The sequence below is a fragment of the Tamandua tetradactyla genome, chromosome 11 (assembly GCF_023851605.1).
Source record: "Tamandua tetradactyla isolate mTamTet1 chromosome 11, mTamTet1.pri, whole genome shotgun sequence".
Lineage (NCBI taxonomy): Eukaryota > Metazoa > Chordata > Mammalia > Pilosa > Myrmecophagidae > Tamandua > Tamandua tetradactyla.
This window is the reverse complement of record NC_135337.1, coordinates 14,746,337-14,765,038: the sequence shown is the minus strand read 5'-3', so window position 1 is coordinate 14,765,038 and position 18,702 is coordinate 14,746,337. Positions and strand designations below refer to the sequence as shown.

General features: G+C 38.5%; 1 protein-coding gene across 3 annotated transcripts in view; it reads right to left on the bottom strand.

Annotated features, from left to right (window-relative positions):
• Window positions 1-18,702, bottom strand: part of LOC143649933 (mitochondrial adenyl nucleotide antiporter SLC25A24) — an 84,122-nt gene that overhangs the window by 58,080 nt on the left and 7,340 nt on the right. For 2 of the 3 annotated variants that reach the window (XR_013159229.1, XM_077120063.1), the window contains exon 1: window positions 131-532. Coding sequence is in view for 1 of the 3 variants with exons in the window: in XM_077120063.1 (XP_076976178.1) it covers window positions 131-313 (183 nt within the window). In the remaining 2 variants the exon portion in view is untranslated. Of the gene's footprint in view, window positions 1-130; window positions 533-17,162; window positions 17,242-18,702 lie in introns of those variants that run through there. The other variant, XM_077120066.1, reaches the window with a different exon arrangement.

Sequence of the window (18,702 nt, the reverse complement as noted above, 5' to 3'; positions counted from 1 at the left end):
TCCCGAACCTGCGGGGTCCCTCCGCGGGCTGGAAGCCGCAGCTCCGCCCTCCGCCCGGCGGTCCGGGCGGCATCCCCGGGATCCTCGCACCCCTCCCCGCCGTCAGGCCCGCGCCCCAGCAGCGACCCACCTCCTCGGCGTCCTGGCCCAGGGGGATGCCGAGGCTCTTGAGGCCCTGCTGCAGCTCGATGATGTCCACCGCGCCGTCCGCGTTGCGGTCCAGCTGCTGGAAGAGGGTCTCGTAGCGCGTCGGCGGCTCCGCGGCCTGACAGGCCGCCGCGGGCAGCACGAAGCCCCGCAGCCAGCGCAGCATGGTCCCGGGGGCGCGGGGAGGCCCAGCCGAGGGAAGTCACCGGAGGCCGAGCGCGCGGCCGCCCTGGCAGTGGGAGCGCCGAGGGCCGAGGCCAGGCTGGCCGAGGACTGCACTGCGGCCGCCGCGCTCTGCTGGGAGGAGACGCCGCCCAGCGCCGTTTGATGCGTCGTCCGGGGCGAGGTTTCCGCGCGGCGCTCGGGGCGCAGGAGCTCGGGAACCCCACCCGAGAGCCGCTCGGCGCGCAGGGCGTGGTCCCTCCCGTGCGGAGCCGGCCCCGGAGGCGCCCTCTGCTGCTCCGAGAGAAGCTCGTCAGGCGCCGGCTTTGGAAAGAGTCCCAGAGAGAGACAGAGAGAAAGAGAGAGAATTGGACGTGCAGGTTCTTCAAAGGCTCTTCGTGCATTTTGGAGGCATTTGGAGGCCCCCTTCGGGTTTCACGCCTATGCGAACTGCTCAGAGGTGCTTCTTTCCACTTCCAAACTGGGCCACATCGGGCTTTGTCTCGCAGGGATCTCTGACTTTTTCCTGTGACTCTACAAGACACTGCACTTCAGTGCACTTCACTGCTTCAGTGAACTCTTAATACTCTATATTTAAATTTTTATGTGTAAAGCCCTTACCTCCCTCCTTCCTTTTCTTCTCTCTTCGCTTTCTTCCTTCCTCTATTCCTTCCTGCATCATCAGTTTAAAACTATTATGTAGGTTTGGGAGAGGAAAGCTGCCCTGCAAGAATCAAGACTTAAGGAAAGAAGGTGACTCACTGGCTAAGCCGCCTGAAGTCGGAGAACTGGTTACCTACAAGGGGGATTAAGCAAATAAGTAAATATCTTGTGGATAATGAGAACTGGGCTTCTTGCTTTTGGAGAAGTGAGTTACCAATATGAAAAGGAGAAAACTAGAATGAACCCTGTAGTGTTGAATTGGAATTGGCCGTTCTGGTGTGAATTCATGTTTTTCAATATTTTTAAGATGCAGGAAGAAATATACAGGTGTGAGTGTGTATTGTCGTGGGGGGGGGCGGTATATGCACACATACACGTATATTTCCTCGCTCAGTACACTGAGAGAACCTAAGAGCAGTGACATCCATGTGGCAATGAGCATACATATTACCCAGGTCTTTCTTTCTAAATATCATTCTCCAAAAGGAAGTCAGGGAGACAAACAAGTAAAATATATAATAGATTTGATGTGGTAGTGCCACGGAGAAAAATTAACCCAGTAAGAGGCAGGGAAGGCAGGACTTCTGTTCTAGTTTCCTCGCTTTCGGAATGCAATATACCAGAAACAGAATGGCTTTTAAAAAGAGGAATTTAATGAGTTGCTAGTTTACAGTTCTAAGACTGAGAAAATTCTCAATTAAAGCAAGTGAATAGAAATGTCCAATCAAAGGCATCCAGGGACAGATACCTTGGTTCAAGGAGGCCGATGAAGTTCAGGTTTTCTCCCTCATGTGAGAAGGCACATGGCGAACACAGTCAGGGTTTCTCTCCCAGCTGGAAGGGCACATGGGAACACAGCGTCATCTGCTAGCTTTCTCTCCTGGCTTCTGGTTTCATGAAGCTCCCCGGAAGGTGTTTTCCTTCTTCATCTAGGTGTTTTCCTTCTTCATCTCCAAAGCGCTGGCTGATGGTCTGTCTGCTTCGTGGTGCTGCAGCATTCTCTGCTCTCTCCGAATCTCCTTCATTCTCCAAAATGTTTCCTCTTTTATAGTATTCCAGAAACTTACCAAGACCCACCCAAATGGGTGGAGACTTGTCATCACCTAATCCAGTTTAACAACCATTTGATTAAATCACATCTCCAGGAAGGTGATCTAATTACAGTTTCAAACATATAATGCTGAATAGGGATCAGAAGAAATGGCTGCCTTTACAAAATGGGATTAGGATTAAAACATGGCTTTTCTAGGATGCATACATCATTTCAAACCAGCACAACTTCCATTACAGAGTTTCTGTTTTAGGGATTAATTATGGGTGGGAGTTTCAAAACTAATGCTACGGATTTCCTGCTATTACTGGGACTCTTAAGCATACCTCCAGATATAATAGCTACAAGAAATTTGGCCCAATAAATAACAACAAAAATTAAAAATCTACAAAACTATTTAAACATTCTCTCAGGCATTCATTTTTTAAGTTAACCTGTGAGGAGAGAAATTTCAAATGTACTTTTCCAATTTTTAAGTATTTACCACATGTTTTATAACAGGACTTTCTGTTCAGTCTTTTCTTTCTGGCCTTTTTGCTGCACAGACTCAACTCAATGCGCTGCTTTACCTTGAGTTTACATTGACACAAGTTTGTTTGCTTGTATCCTTGTGGTAGCTTTAAATTCATGACTGCTTGTATTTTTGTAGTAATGTGTCTGCACTTTTATCTTTATAATAAGTTTCAAATAGTTTGACAGCAATTCAATATGCAGAGTTCATCCCATTAGTACATCTTCAAAGTGTCATTTTCTTCTGAAGAAAAGGTTACTCTTGGGGCAAAAATGGGGTGGGGTACAATGTAATGTTGCTAACAGCTCAGTAGAGGGTGCTGTGGTTAAAGATGAAGAATGACTTTGGGCTAAATAGTAAATGCCAACGGTGGGTGTGGGCAGTAGGGGATGAGAGGAAAGAAGGAACTGGATCTATATTGTTGTAGCCATCAATATAGTTTTAGATCCTGAAAATACACTCAACAAAAGGCATAGAACAAAAATATTATGACTTAAATTCTGGGAGAAAATAAAATACTAGCAGGAATGCAGCTTTTTTTATTTTTTTGGTTTAAAAAAAATCTTCTCTGTCTACATACATCCGCTGTGCACTTCAGTAGTATTTTGGTTTGCTAAATGCTGCTGGAATGCAATGTACCAGAAATGAAAGGACATTTTTAAAAGGGGAATTTATTACGTTACAAGTTTACACTTCTAAGGCCACAAAATGTCCAAACTAAGGCATCCAGAAAAGATACCTTTACTTAGGAAAGGCCAATCTGGGAAGGTACGTGGCTGGCACCTTGTTCCCAGTTCCATTGCTTCTAGCTTCTGATATTGGTGGTTTCCTGTCTGTAGGTCTTCACTTAGCTCTTCCCGGACACAACTCTGGTTTCTGGCTTGTTTAGCGTCTCATGGGAAGGCACATGTCAGTGTCTGCTGGGCTCTAGATCTCCAAACATCCATGTCTAAGAGCCTGCTCTTTCTGTCTGCATTCCAACCATCTTCAAATGTCTATGTCTCTATTGGCTCTGAAGCAATTGTGCTTTCTCCAAAATGTCTCCCCTTTTAAAGGACTCTAGTGAACTATTCAAGACCCACCTTGAGTGGGTGGATTCACATCTCCATCTAATCGAAAGACCGCACCCACAACCGAGTCTGTCACATCTCCATGGAAACAATCCAACCAAAAGGTCCTACCCACAACTGGGTGTGTCACATCTCCATGGAAACAATCTAAAGTTTCTACCCCACAATATCGAATCAAGATTTAAAGAAACATTGCTGCCCCCACAACATTGGATCAGGAAAAAGAGCATGGCTTTTCTGGGGTACTTAACAGCTTCAAAGTGGCACAAGTATAATTAAAATAAATCAACAGAAGAAATACAGTATATTTATCTTTTAAAAGTATTTATATATTGCAAAAGCAATCTATCATATCAACATCCTTTCACCAATAGCAAATAAAGGTTCACATTGCATCAGGAAACTTATTAACCCCGTGAATGATCTCTCAGTGATTCAGCCTTCTAACTAAGCCCTAAAGTATATAATGTGACTGTCTGCTGAAAAAAAAAAAGGAGCATGAGATGGTTAAAATTAGTTTTGTAACCCTTGCTTTTCTGGCAAATGAACTACTTTTTAAAGTTGTTATAGCCCTGACTCATCTTCATTATTATTTATTTTAATTAACCTTCCCTTTTAATATTTATAGTTTCAAATGTCTTCTAGATGTTGACTCTGTATAAAGCATTGTATTACATGTGTATATAGTAAATTTATACTCATTAAATCCTAGTTTTTATACTATATTTTATTTATCCAAAAATAAATAATCCTTTTCTCTCCTTTGTACTCTGTTGTGACTCTGATGGAATGAGCAAGTTAGAGAAAGAGGAGTCCTAGAAGAGGGAAAAAGAGAAGATGCTAAACACACCTGCCTCTCCCTTGCAGGCATTCCCTCTGCAGCAGGCCTGAGCAGGGGAAGAGGAAGAAGTTTAAACTTTAAACTGAGATTGAAGTTCTGATGACTAAACTGGAACTTTTGATGACTAAACTCTTACTTTTGGAAGAGCCTTTTATTAACTGCAGGTGATAAGGAGAGTTGTAAAACAGCCCTAAAATTCATCTAGTACAAGGGAAGAACTAGCCCCACAGAATATGCTTAAAGTGAGACTGGAAAACACAATTAAAATGACCTGCTAATTGCATCTATGATGTTTTGAAGCTGTATATACACAAGAAAAACATGTCCTTAAATCTGATTCATTCCTCTGGGTATGAACCTGCTATAAGCAGGACTTTTGATGAGGTTCCTTCAGTTAAGTTCTTGCTCACCTCAATCAGGATGGGTCTTAATCCAAACACTGGCATTTTTTATAAACAGAATGAAACTCAGACAGAGAGAGAGAGAGAGACAGAGAGAGAGACAGAGAGAGAGACAGAGGGAGCAGCCAGAAGCTGAATATCAACAGAACCTGAAAGAGAAGGGAGAGGCCAGGAGACATCGCCATGTGCCTTGGTGTGTGATAAACTAAGAACCAAGGACCGCTGGCAGCCAGCCTCCTAATGCTGCAGTTTTCATGGAGAAAACACCACATTGATGAGGCCTTTGGCCATTCTCTAAGACTCAAACCGTGAGCAAATAAGTTCCCATTCTTTAACCTGACCCACTTCATGCTAGACCAGCCTAGGAAACTAAAATAGCATCCCACTAGTTATGCTTGCTTCCATATTTGTTCAGCTATAACTGTTTCACTGAACATAGAGATATTTAAGATAAATGAGTGGAGACAGTTGTTAGAGAAATTCTAAATTCTAGATGCTTTTACATATATTATTCTCATTGAAGACTCATAACAATTCTACAAAGTAGGAATTAATACATCTTTTTTTTCACATATGTGAAAACTGATTATCAACAATATTGACTGACTTTCCTAAATGACAGAATCATGATTCATGTCCATATTTGTTTGGTTCAAATGGTCTTGTTCTTTCTAAACATCATATCATATCAGTTCCTTCTCTCGGTATGTTTAACTTCCAGCAGATTTACCTAAAATCTCTGAGTTCCAGTCTCTTTGTGTGCAAGATTGGATTAATAATGCCCACTCTGACTTCCTTCAAAGGAAATTGGAAGAATCATGTTTCAGTTTACCAGGGCTTCTATGACAAACATCACATACTGTTTGTCTTAAACAGTAGCAATTTATTGTCTCACAGGTTTTGAAGGTTCGAAGTTCAACATCGAGGTACTGGCAGGATTTGCATTCTCCTGGCGTCTGCAGCATTCTGGCAATCCTCCGTCACATGGAAATCTCTCTGCTTATGTCTGCTCCTCTGATTTCACTGACTTCTGACTTCTACTTCCATGTCCAATTTCCTTTGCTTTAAGGACTTCAGCCATGTTGTATTAAAGCCCTCATCATTCAGTTTTTCCAATCTTAACTAACAGTAACATCCTCAGGGTCCCGTTTACAAATGGGTTTATAAGCACAGCAACGCAGAATAAAACCTGAACATGTCTTCTGTTGGGTACTTGATTCAATCCCCAACAAATCATATGAGATAATACTCTATAGAGCAAGATATTAACTCAAAATTATTATTATTGGGGGAGGATATCAATACCTATTTTTCCTTTTCTTCTGCCCTTGCATAAAAAGTTTGTTGGTATAAAAGCATAAAGTAGATAATGGAGAAAATTATTTTTCATTTATATCACTACACTGAAAGAGACATATTTGGATTATACAAATCATTATCAGTCTAATTATTATTTTGCCTCAGTTACCCCAATTATGTATGAATGAATTAAAATAAAGCTTGCTACATGTACACCTGTTAGAATTTTCTTTAACCAAATTTATTTGATAAACCTCAGAAGAACTTCCTGCTGCCCACACGACATCCTACACAAACTTTCTGGTAGCCTTTTGCGACCTGACGGGATGAGGAAATAAACAGCATTATAAACAACAGTTCAGTTTGTATTGAGAATTTATTGTCCTCTCCCAAAGAGAACAGAGGTTATTTAGAACAGAGAGGTAGTGACTAAGAGAATCAGGTATTATACAATTACTATTTTTCAAAAAACAGTTTAGTTTAGTTTATTATTTTATTTTAATTTATTTTGTTATTTATATTGATTTAATTATTTAATTTAGTTTATTATTTTAGTGGAGTAAAATAATACTATTTTATTCTTGCATATGTTTTCCTTTCAGACCCCACTTATGGCATTTAATCTTAAAAACCGAGGATATTTCACTAACCAGAGGTTAAAGTAGAATGATTTCTTTAGCCATCTCAAAATTCTCTCCTTTATTAACAGTTTTGTTACTCTTAAATGACCTTCATAATTTTCTTTCTGATGACAAAACAAATACATATTTATTGTATGGAAAAGACAGAAAAATACAAGGTAAAGAACATTCATTATTCCACCATCCAGAGATTTAATTTCAGCATATAATCTTTAAATCTTTTGGCTCTGTATGTGCGTGTGTGCATTTCTCCCTTTCCTTTTTATATAACTGCTTTATTGCCTATATTTCTTTTGGTTAAAGTGAACTTAGGCTATAAACACTGTTTTGAATTTTCTTTTCCTCACTGATATAACATGAACTTTTCCCATGTCACTATTATTCTCCTATATCATCATTTTAAAGATTTGCTCAATATTATACTGTCAGACTTAACTGATATTTTATTAAACATGCTAGTTTTTCCAATTCTTTGCTATTACGAACAATGGAAAAGGTAAATACTCCAGTAGATAAATTTTTTTTTTTGATATCCATGATGATTTCCTTAGGATAAAATTCTGGAAATTAAATTGCTCAATTATGGCTTTCTCTGCCATAATTGTCAAATTGCCCTCCAGTAGGTTTAGACTAATTTAAAATAGGCAGATATGAGAATGCTTTAAATATTTTTAATGCAAGTACTGATTAAAAGACTATTATAAACTTTCCCAATTAAAGATGTGAAAATATTGTCTTACCTTAATCTGCAGTGCTTTGACTAGTATTGCTTTAGCTTTCACATTTAGGTATTAGCCATTTCAGCTAATTTTTTAATATTATGTAAGGTAGGGCTTGAGGTTCATATTAATCTGTATTGATACTCAGTTGTTCCAAAGTCTATAAGCTATAATTTCCCCATTCCCTAAACATCTTTGTCAAAAATCATTTGACCATACAAGTAAGGGTCTATTCCAAGGGTAATTCATTTCACTGACCTAAATGTTTAACATTATGCTGATATCACACTATCTTATGACTATCGATTTAAAGTAGTCTTAAAACCAGGTAGGATAAGTCCTCAAATTTCTTTTTCAAATTGTCTCATATATTCTTGCTCCTTTGCATTTCCGTTTACATTTTAGAATCAGCTTGTCAAGTTCTAAAAAAAAAAAGAAGAAAATCTGCTGGAATTTTTATCAAGATTACATTAAATCTCTAAATCTTTTTGGTAGCATTATATGTAATTATGGTGATTTTTTAAATAAATTTTTTTTGTAGTTTTCTATTTTACAGGATACATGGCACGTATATTTTGTTTATTCATTTCAAGGTTGCTGATACTATTATAAATGTTTTTTTCCATCTCCCATTGTCATTGCTAATATATGAAAATAAAAATGATTTCTGTATCTTGATTTTGTACCATAAAACCCTGCTAAAATCTCTTACGAGCAGTTTTGTATAGATGTCCTATGATTTCCCCTCAGATGTTGATGTCACCTATGAATACAATTTAATGGAGTCTCATCCTACACACAGCTGAGCATTCCGCCAAGCCTCAAGAGGACCCCAACCCAGATATCTGGAGCGCCTTCTCTGTCAATTTCCATCCTTCATTTCTCTGACCTACATTTTCTAACTGCCTCAGCCTCCATGAACTCTAATTTTTGTTTCCTCAGCTTAAAAAGTCTGCCTTGTGGGTGCACGGGTGGTTCCGTGGTAGAATGCTTGCCTTCCATGTGAGAGACCCAGGTTTGATTCCTGGACCACGCACTTAAAAAAGAAAAAGAAAGACTGTCGTGTCATTCTTGGGTCCCCCTCACTGCCACTGCACTGGAGTCTGGTAAATTCAGCTATCCAGAGAGTGGGGTGATAGTGGAACTCATCTCATTTATTTCCCTTTTCTCAGGGACCATGGTCGGTGCTGTACAATATTTGGAAATAATTTTTTCAGTCAGGAAGGCTATTTCAGTACCAGTTAGTCCATTATGGTCAAGAACATAAGTTTACTTTGCTATTATTGCATATATTAAATATATTTATTGGCCATTTGGATCTTGTTTTATGTGAATTACCTATTCATGGCCTTTGCACATATTTTTGTTGGGAAGTATATTTTTTCCTACTATTTTCAAGATCATATAAAATCAACTTGATTTGAAAAATGATGTCTAAAAAATAAATATTTCATAGATTTTAATCTTTTAAAAATGATATATCAGGTATCTTTCCAAGTTTGTGGCTAGTATTAAAATTTTATTATGGTATTTCACTTAGAAGGTAAAGGATCGGGGCAAGATGGTGGCATAGTGAGGTGTGGAATTTAGTTTGTCCTCCAGGGAAACTAGTGAATAGCCAGGAACAGTAGAGAACAACTGCTGGGGGAACATCAGTGACCGGGACACACAGTGTTTACCAGCCTGAACCAGGTGGAACTGCGGAGATCCCACACAGCAGTGTAAGTACCCCAAGCCATGGAAGTGGTGTTCCTCCCCAACAGGCAAAGCAGGCTGGTTCCCCAAGGGGAAAGGAAACAGACTTTACTAGCAGAAAGGGCTTAACCCAACCCAGCTCTAAATACAGAATTAATTAACAAATTCTGACTATTGAAAACAGGCCTCCAGCCTGGAATAATCACTAAAGGAACTAGGAGTTTTTGCCCCAGCAGAGACAGAGAGGGGGCAAGCTGACAGAAGAAAAAAATTAGAAAAAACAGGCTTTTTTTTGGTCAGCACAAAACACTGGAGAAGGGCTGGACTCCAAGAAAAAAGGGACACATACAGCCACATATCAACTCAAGCTCTTCATTGACAAACTTGAGAAGTAGGGGTCCAGTTCAGAAAAGGCTTTTTTTTTTTTTTTGCTTTTTTTTCCTATTCCTTAACAGCTTATTGGATAGAACTGGAAGCACCCTCAGGCTCCAGCACTGTCCTAAGCAAGGGCAGAATTAAGCTTGTCTGAGAGACTAAGTAATCTGTTAGGTGAAAGGAGTTAGCTCTGTAAAGGGCATATCTTCCCCCAAGAGAAAGGCAGGGCCCAGTTTAGGTGGAATCCCTCCTTCAAGGAATTCAAGCCCCAGGGACTGGTAAATTGAATCAATTAAAGCCCTCATATTACCTCACCTCTGTCTCAACCACACCCCTGGCAGGGAGAGTCTGCTGAAATTAAAGGCATCATATCACATTAAGCTGGTGAGAAGCTTCAGGAAGACAAGTGCCACATGCTGGGCAGGAAAGGAAAAGCACAATCTAGAGGCTTCATAGGGAAATCTGATAACCTGCTGGGTCTCACCCTCAGGGAAGTCTGGTGCTGACTACTCTTTCCTCCTGAGACGTGGGCCTGTCTGATCTGGGAAAATCTGAAACAGAAAAACAAGAGCTGAAAAATTCTGATCAGTTAAACAAAACCTATGCTAGAGATCTAGAATAAGTTGGATTGAATATCAAAGAACAAATAGAGAACAAAGCCATCCAGCAAGAAAATCCTAGGGGGAAAAAGAGTGAAAACAACCGCCAGAATAAACTAATTAAGGAAATCAAATGCCTAGATGCCAGCAAAAATTAACAAGTCATACTAGGAAAATTGAAGATATGTCCCAGTCAAAGGAACAAACCACACTTCAAAAGAGATACAGGAGCTGAAACAACTAATTCAGGATGTTTGAATAGACATGGAAAATTTTATCAAAAATCAAATCAATGACTTGAGGGAGGATATAAAGAAGACATTAGGCAAACAAAAAGAAGAACTCAAAAGTCTGAAGAAACAAATCACAGAATTTATGGAAATTAAAGGCATAATAGAAGAGATGAAAAACAATGGAAGTCTACAACAATAGATTTGCTGAGGCAGAAGAAAGGATCAGTGAACTAGAGGACTGGATATCAGAAATCCAAAACACAAAAGAAAATATATGGAAAAATATGAGCAGTGTCTCAGGGAATTGAATGATAACATGAAGTGTATGAATACACATGCTGTGGGTGTCCCAGAAGGAGAAGAGAATGGAAAAAGAGGAGAAAGACTAATGGGGGAAATAATTATTGAAAAATTTCCATCTCTTATGAAAGACATAAAATTACAAATCCAACATATGCAGCACACCCCAAACAGAATGGTTCCAAACATATCCTCCAATCTTCCTTGTCAGATTGTCAAATATCAAAGAGAAAGAGAGAATTTTGAGAGTGGCAAGAGAAAAGCAATCTATCACATACAAGAAAATTCTAATGAGTCTATGTGTGGATTTCTCAGCAGAAACCATGGAGGTGAAAAGACAGTGGTATGATGTATTTAAGATTCTTTAAAAAAGGAATACTGCCAACCAGGAATTCTACATCCAGAAAAATTATCCTTCAAAAAATGAGGGGGAAATTAAAATATTTTCAGGCAAACAATTATTGAGAGAATTTCTGACTAAGAGATCAGCTCTGAAATAAATACTAAAGGGAGCACTACAGGAAGATAGGAAAAGGAAGGAGAGAGAGGTGTGGAAAAGAGTGTAGAAAAGAAAATTATCAGTAAAGGTGAAAAGAGAAAAAAATGTAGATATGACATATAAAGTCCAAAAAACAAAATAGTAAAAGAAAGTATTGCCTTTACAGTGATAACATTAAATGTTAATGGATTAAACTCCTCAATCAAAAGACATAGACTGGCAGATGGCTTTTAAAACAAGACCCATCTATATGCTATCTACAAGAGACTCATTTTAGATCCAAGAACAAAAATAGGTTGAAAGTGAAAGGTTGGGAAAAGATATTTCATGTAAACAACAATCAGAAAACAGTAGGAGTACCTATACTTCTTCATGGAGTATTTTCCATCAAACAAAACAAGGAAATGGGGTGGAAGCAGAAAGGAGAAGAGTTGTCACTTTTTTAAAAAATGAGAAAAATAACAGCATGTTTGTATTGTGATGAGTAAGATCCACCAGAGAAAAAAAGTGTGAAGGCAAGCAGAGAGTAGAATAACTACAATGCCACTTTAAATAAGCTAAAAATGATGGGATCTACTACACAAGTGGATTCCATCTTGAAATATTGGCTTTGACCCACAGACAGTTCATCAATAGTGAGAGGAAAGAAAGAATACATGGACACAGATGCAGATAAGTAGGCAAATGTGGGTTGGGAACTCATGAACTTATCTTTTGTTTATTTCAGGATTTTTCATTTTCTATTGAAATAGGAAACAAAATCATCAACTGAGAGTGAAGATGGGAAGGAAGTGTTCAAAGTTTTAGGAGAGAGGTGAAAATATGAAATCAATTTAAGAGAGCAAGAAGAGTAAATGGAATAGAGATATAAGGTATGACTGCTGGGAAGTATTAATGGCCCACTTGAGATGTATGGTTATGAATTCAAAGTGAAACCAGTGAGCATGGCTGCATGCTTTTCTCCAGCTACAGTCAGCTAAGAGGTAGGTAGCAACATACAAAGTGGTGGTTTATCTAAATGAATATAACAAAGTGAGAGAGGCACAAGAGAGTTGAGCATGAATATATAAGGGGCTGATTATATAATTTGAGCTAGGTAAGGGAGGGAATCCACATGAGTGGGTTGAGAGACAGTGAAAAGGTAGCAGGATCAATGGAATCAAGTTTCCATAGGGTGAAAGGATTCCTGGAGTTGGGATTCTAAAGTAACAAGCTGGAAAGATAGATGGTGGTGAATTTTGGAAAATGAAATTATGAAGAGACTATACTAATAGGTAAAAGAATGTCAACAGGACTGGATAGATGAGGTATATAGTGAAGGAAGTAAGGCATATAGTGAAGGACACTAGAGTATTAGAAGCATAGTCTATGTGGATATTGAAATTACCATAGATTATTACAGGACTACTGCTGATTAGTGCTGAAGAGATTTTAACTCCTGGCTCATAGATTGACTATGAGTGATGGGAGGAAATATCCCAGGGGATGGTAGGTGACTGCAACAAAGAGAGATTATGGATGGAATAGTTTGGTGACTTAAGGTTCAAACATGAATGCTAGTCCCTAACATATCTCCAAGAAATTCTCTTGGTTACATCAAGATCACTCAGTACACTATCTGTTGTCCTGGATTTACCTGTCCTGATTTCTCAACCATTTTGAAGATCTATGTGTTTTTTCTTTTCAATACTAACACCCCTTTTCTGTGCTCACTAATCCTTGTAATGTCACTAGCCCAAAAGAGCAACATTTTTTCCCAAATTTCCAGTCTGATATAAACAAAAATTTGTCTTGGATGAGTTGACCAAATGATAAACAGCCTAATCTCATTTAGTTTAAAGGTAGTATGTTCTAAGAGGCTGAGATGGACCCTTAGGGCTTATATAAGAACTAGGTTAATTTTACTATCATGGAAAGAACATTAGCTTTTCATCAAAATAAATGAATTTGAACAACTAAGTGTGTGAACTTGGATAAATTACTTATCTGTCTGATTTTGTCTTATCTGTAAAATGGTGGTGACCTATTTCATAGAATGATTGAGAGAATTAAATAAGATAAATTATATAAAAAACCTAGTGAAGCTGCAATGACTTACCATTCCCTTTTGGTTTATAAAGAGCCAAAGACCACAAAGGAACTGTGTCCTTGCAGGTCTGTGATAAAAATCTTTCTCATGGTCTTTGGAAGGTTAGCAATGTGTAATATAATATAACCAAAATTATTGGATCCAGGAAGGTGTGGGTTACAGAAAAGACTTTGTTTTATGAATTAAAGATAAAGAAGATCCATAGAGAAGTGGTTATCTGGGAGATGCTTGCAATTAAGTGCCTATTGAAATTTCTGACTCAAGAAATCACTGAATGTCACCCAGATGTTCTCAGAGGGCTTTTAGAAAATTTTTTATAGTCCACTGGAGTAAAACAATAAGCCCTCAGACCTCCAGAGTCCACTAGACGAGTATTCAGTTTCTCTAGCTCATAGAAAGTCTGTGTTCCTGAAGGCACTGCAGAATTTCTTTTTTAATTTATTTATTAATTTTAAAAAATTAACAAACCAAATAAAACATTAACATATATAATCAGTAATTCACAATATCATCACTTAGTTACATATTCATCATTTCTTAGAACATTTGCATCAATTCAGAAAAAGAAATAAAAAGACAATAGAAAAAGAAATAAAACAAACACAGGAAAGAAAAAAGAAAGATTATACCTACCATACCCCTTACCCCTCGCTTTCATTGATCACTAGCATTTCAGACTAAATTTATTTTAGCGTTTGTTCCCCCTATTATTTATTTTTATTCCATATGTTCTACTCCTTTGTTGACAAGGTAGATAAAAGGAGCATCAGATACAAGGTTTTCACAATCACAGTCACATTGTGAAAACTATGTCATTATTCAATCATCCTCAAGAAACATGGCTACTGGAACACAGCGCTACATTTTCAGGCAGTTCCCTCCAGCCTCTCCATTACATCTTGAATAACAAGGTGATATCTACTTAATGCGTAAGAATAACCTCCAGGATAACCTCTCAACTCTGTTTGGAATCTCTCAGCCATTGACACTTTGTCTCATTTTCCTCTTCTCCCTTTTGGTTGAGAAGGTTTTCTCAATCCCTTGATGTTAATTCTCAGCTCATTCTAGGGTTTTTCTCAGTCCCGTGATGCTGAGTCTCAGCTCATTCTAGGATTTCTGTCCCACATTGCCAGGAAGGTCCACACCTTTGGGAGTCATGTCCCACATAGACAGGGGGAGGGTGGTGAGATTGCTTGTTGTGTTGGTTGGAGAGAGAGGCCACATCTGAGCAACAAAAGAGGCTCTCTTGGGGGTGACTCTTAGGCCTAGATTTTAAGTAGACTTGACCTATCCTTTGTGGGGTTAGTTTCATATGAACAAACCCCAAGACTGGGGGCTCAGCCCATAGCTTTGGTTGTCCACACTGCTTGTGAGAATATCAAGAATTCAACTTGGCGAAGTTGAATTTCTCCCCATTCTCACCATTCCCCAAAGGTGGCTTTTCCACTCACTGATTGAATCACTCACTGCAGAACTTTTTGATATGCTTACTCTGTTCAGATTGCATAGTAAATACATTAGTTTATTTATCCATTTATTTTGGAGTAGTAAATATCCTTTAACTACGATGCAACTTTAGAATAAAGCTCTTTACTCATTCGGTTTCAATAAACATTATTGAGAAACTGCTTTACGCAAGAGTATCTTCATCATTTACATAGAGGTTATCTCACCTAACCCCTGCAGAAACTTGGTAAGTTACAATGTCTCCATTTTATAAATCGTATAAATGAGAAAGTGAATTCAGAGAGACTAAATTATCTGGACCAAGTCACAAACCTGGTAAGTGGGAGTCAGCTTGGTCACTTGATTCAATAACAGTTTTCTTACCACTATCTTTACAAAAGATGGATCCCTACTCTTGGCATTAGAGAAAGGATTGTTGGCCCTGCCGTGTCAAGTTCAGGGTACACAGATGTCTTCAAATAAATATACTCCTGTAGTCTCAATTTGAGTCCTTCTACATTTCTGTCTCTCTGTGTTTTGTTTATTCGGGGGGGGGGGGTTGGTAGGTTTGTTTTGATTTGAAATGATATTCAAAGATTCAAATAAAGTTTGAAAATTCCCAAAGGTATTAGAATATTTTAGAGCAAAAGTCTGCATAATCCATTCTAGGGTAACAAAACTACCTTTTGTCAATTTTATTTCTTTCCAGCTTAGTTTTCTTTTGAATAAAAGTGGCAGGAAGAAATTATTCAGAAATGTGGGCTTAACACAAAATCAAAGTTCATGATAACTTTTATATCATTACTCAGTTCTTTAGGATTCTTAAAGGATTGCAATTTTACCATTGCATACTGAGGCAATTACTGCAAAATGGGCAACTTGATACTTCTCTGAAAAAAATAAATTTCAAAATGTCTTTACTCAGTGTGCACTGATTGCAATCATGCAGCAATAGAGAAATATGTAACATACCAGTGGTATGAAAGCAAATGACACTGAATCATAGAAATGAAAGATGTAAGGAGCCCAACATAAACAGCAGTAGTGATTTTATTCAATAAGATCACAGAAGTAAGAAAACAAAGATATAAATAAATACATGATACAGTATGATACTCATTGCTTTAAAAGTCTACAAAAAATATAAACCTATTTTAAAAAGTGCTAAATGGCCATCTTTCACATGATGATGGTGGTAACACTTGACAAAATTATCACTGAGCCTGTGATAGGATAGGAGAGCTGCCTGTTCCATGCTGAGAATGAGTTGAAGTTATTCTAATCACACACTCTCACCTGGTTCTTATGGCAATAGTACACACTGCTAAGATGGCCTATCCAAAATGCATAGATTGCCTAGAGGGAGAGTAAACTGGAATCCTGCCTCGTCTGCACACATTAGTATTTATACCCTAATCTTCATGCCACCCTCCTCCTCCAATTCCTCCTCTCCTCATTTCTTCATTTTTGCAACGGTGTAATAGCTCAGTTTCCTCAGTCTTAAGTGTACCTCAGCATCTCCTGGAGAGCTAAAAATCCTGAATCCTAGGCTTCTCCATGGACTTAATAAATCAGAATCTAGGGATGTGTCCCAAGAATGTTTTATTTATTTATTTTTTTAAAGATTGCACACAGGCAATTCTGATATGCAGTAAGGGTTGAGAGCCACTATTTTACTCTATCGGAATTTAGGCCTGTAATTATTTTTAACAAAACCTGATTCCCAAGAAACAATTGAGCAAAAAATAATTATTAGAAAATCATATCTCTAACACTTAAAATGAAAAGCCAAATAAAACCATCCGATTCACTTCCAAGTCAGAAGCCATGTCATGAAAAGTCATTTATCACCAGATTTTGAGAGTGAAAAACTGTAATGGGCCGTATCTTCAAATCTAACACATAATGTCATATTACAAGAAAAAACACATCTCATAAACAAGATGTATGCCTGCATAGGGTATAGTGCTAGTCAGTTAGGAATACAACCTTTGAAAAAGGTTCTGATGCCTTCTTGTTTTGGAGGCTTCCTGTCACAAGCAATGATTCCTGAATACTGATTCTAAGTACTGGTCTTTAGAATCTAAATGTGAAAGAGTACACTAAAAATATTCAGTGAGTTGCATTATATCACAATGTTTAGTAATCATCACAGAAATAAAAGGAAAAAGCAATCTTAAAAATACTTTTAGCTTCTCACTAACTGACTCAATTGTGAACAACTGATACAGCACAGTTTTTTTTTATTTTCTAAATTTATCAAACAGGAGGATGAAATTAATTACTGTGGCTTTGATTCATACAGACACTCAAACTCCTTCTATACGGTGTGAAGCAACATGTTATGAAACAAATTCATTTAAGACAACATTAATGTTTCACACTAAAGTCACCTTAGCCAAAGGTAAAGTTAAAGTATACCTGGAGGGCACAGGTGGCTCAGCGTTAGAATGCTCGCCTTCCGTGTAGTCTACCCAGGTTCGGTTCTCGGGCCATGCACCTAAAAAAAAAGTATATACGATCATGTTAAACTGAAATCCAATATGAAAAAAAAAAACTTCTAAATATGCTTAAAAAACACAGTCTGGAAACTGTTGTAACAGTGAGTCCTATCATTTAATATGACTTGGGCCTGCTTTCTGCTTATAAAGTAGTGACCTGACATGAACTATGAGGAAAATAGTAGGCTCCAGTAGGCTATATTAATATTCCGATGCCCAATGTAGTCTCATAGAGCTTCACTCTTTGTCTCTTAATTTCTCTTAATTTAATTTAATAGAGCTCTGTATATACTTGAAGAAATGACTCGCAAAAAAAAGCCAACACAAAAAATAAATAAATTTTGTCTAGATTGGGAAAACTGTAACTCTATGAGAGTGTTTCTGAGTACTTAGTCAGAAGCTCTTCATTTTGTGGACTTCTCTGAAGGACCACACAATTTGGATAACCCCATTCTTAAAACTCTCTGCTCTCTCCAGGGCCGTATACTCTCCTCTTGCCTGAGTAAATCTTCTCTATGTGCTTCAGTGGTATTCTTCTAGTTTGCTAGCTGCCGGAATGCAATATACCAGAAACGGAATGGCTTTTAAAAAGGGGAATTTAATAAGTTGCTAGTTTACAGTTCTAAGGCTGAGAAAATGTCCCAATTAAAACAAGTTTATAGAAATGTCCAATCTAAGGCATCCAGGGAAAGATACCTTGGTTCAAGAAAGCCGATAAAGCTCAGGGTTTCTCTCTCAAGTGGAAGGGAACATGGCGAACACAGTCAGAGTTTCTTTCTCATCTGGAAGGGTGCAAGGGGAGCACGGTGTCATCTGCTAACTTTCTCTCCTGGCTTCCGGTTCCATGAAGCTCCCCAGGAGGCATTTTCCTTCTTCATCTCCAAAGCACTGGCTGGTGGACTCTCTGCTTCATGGTCCTGCAGCATTTTCTGCTCTCTCTGAATCTCTTTCATTCTCCAAAATGTTTCCTCTTTTATAGGACTTCAGAAACTAATTAAGACCCACCCAAATGGGTAGGGACACGCCTCTACCTAAACCAGTTTAACAACCACTCTTGATTAAATCATATCTCCAGGGAGATGATGTAATTGCAGTTTCAAACATACAATACTGAATAGGGATTGGAAGAAATGGCTGCCTCTACAAAATGGGATTATGATTGGCTTCTGGGCCAAGATGGCATCTTAACAATGTGCACATTTTAGTTCATCCTCCAGAACAACTACTGAATAACCAGAAACAATACAGAACAGCTCCTGGGGCCACATCAGTGACCGGACACACAGCGTACCCCAATCTGGACCAGCTGGACCAGCTGTGAGCCCCCCAGAACCGTGAGTTCCCCAAGCCATGGTGGCCGGCACCCCTCCCCCACAGGCCACTTCCCAGAGGGAGTAGGAAAGAGAATTTACCAGCAGCAGGGGCTGAGCCCAACCAAACACCAATTATGGAATTAATTA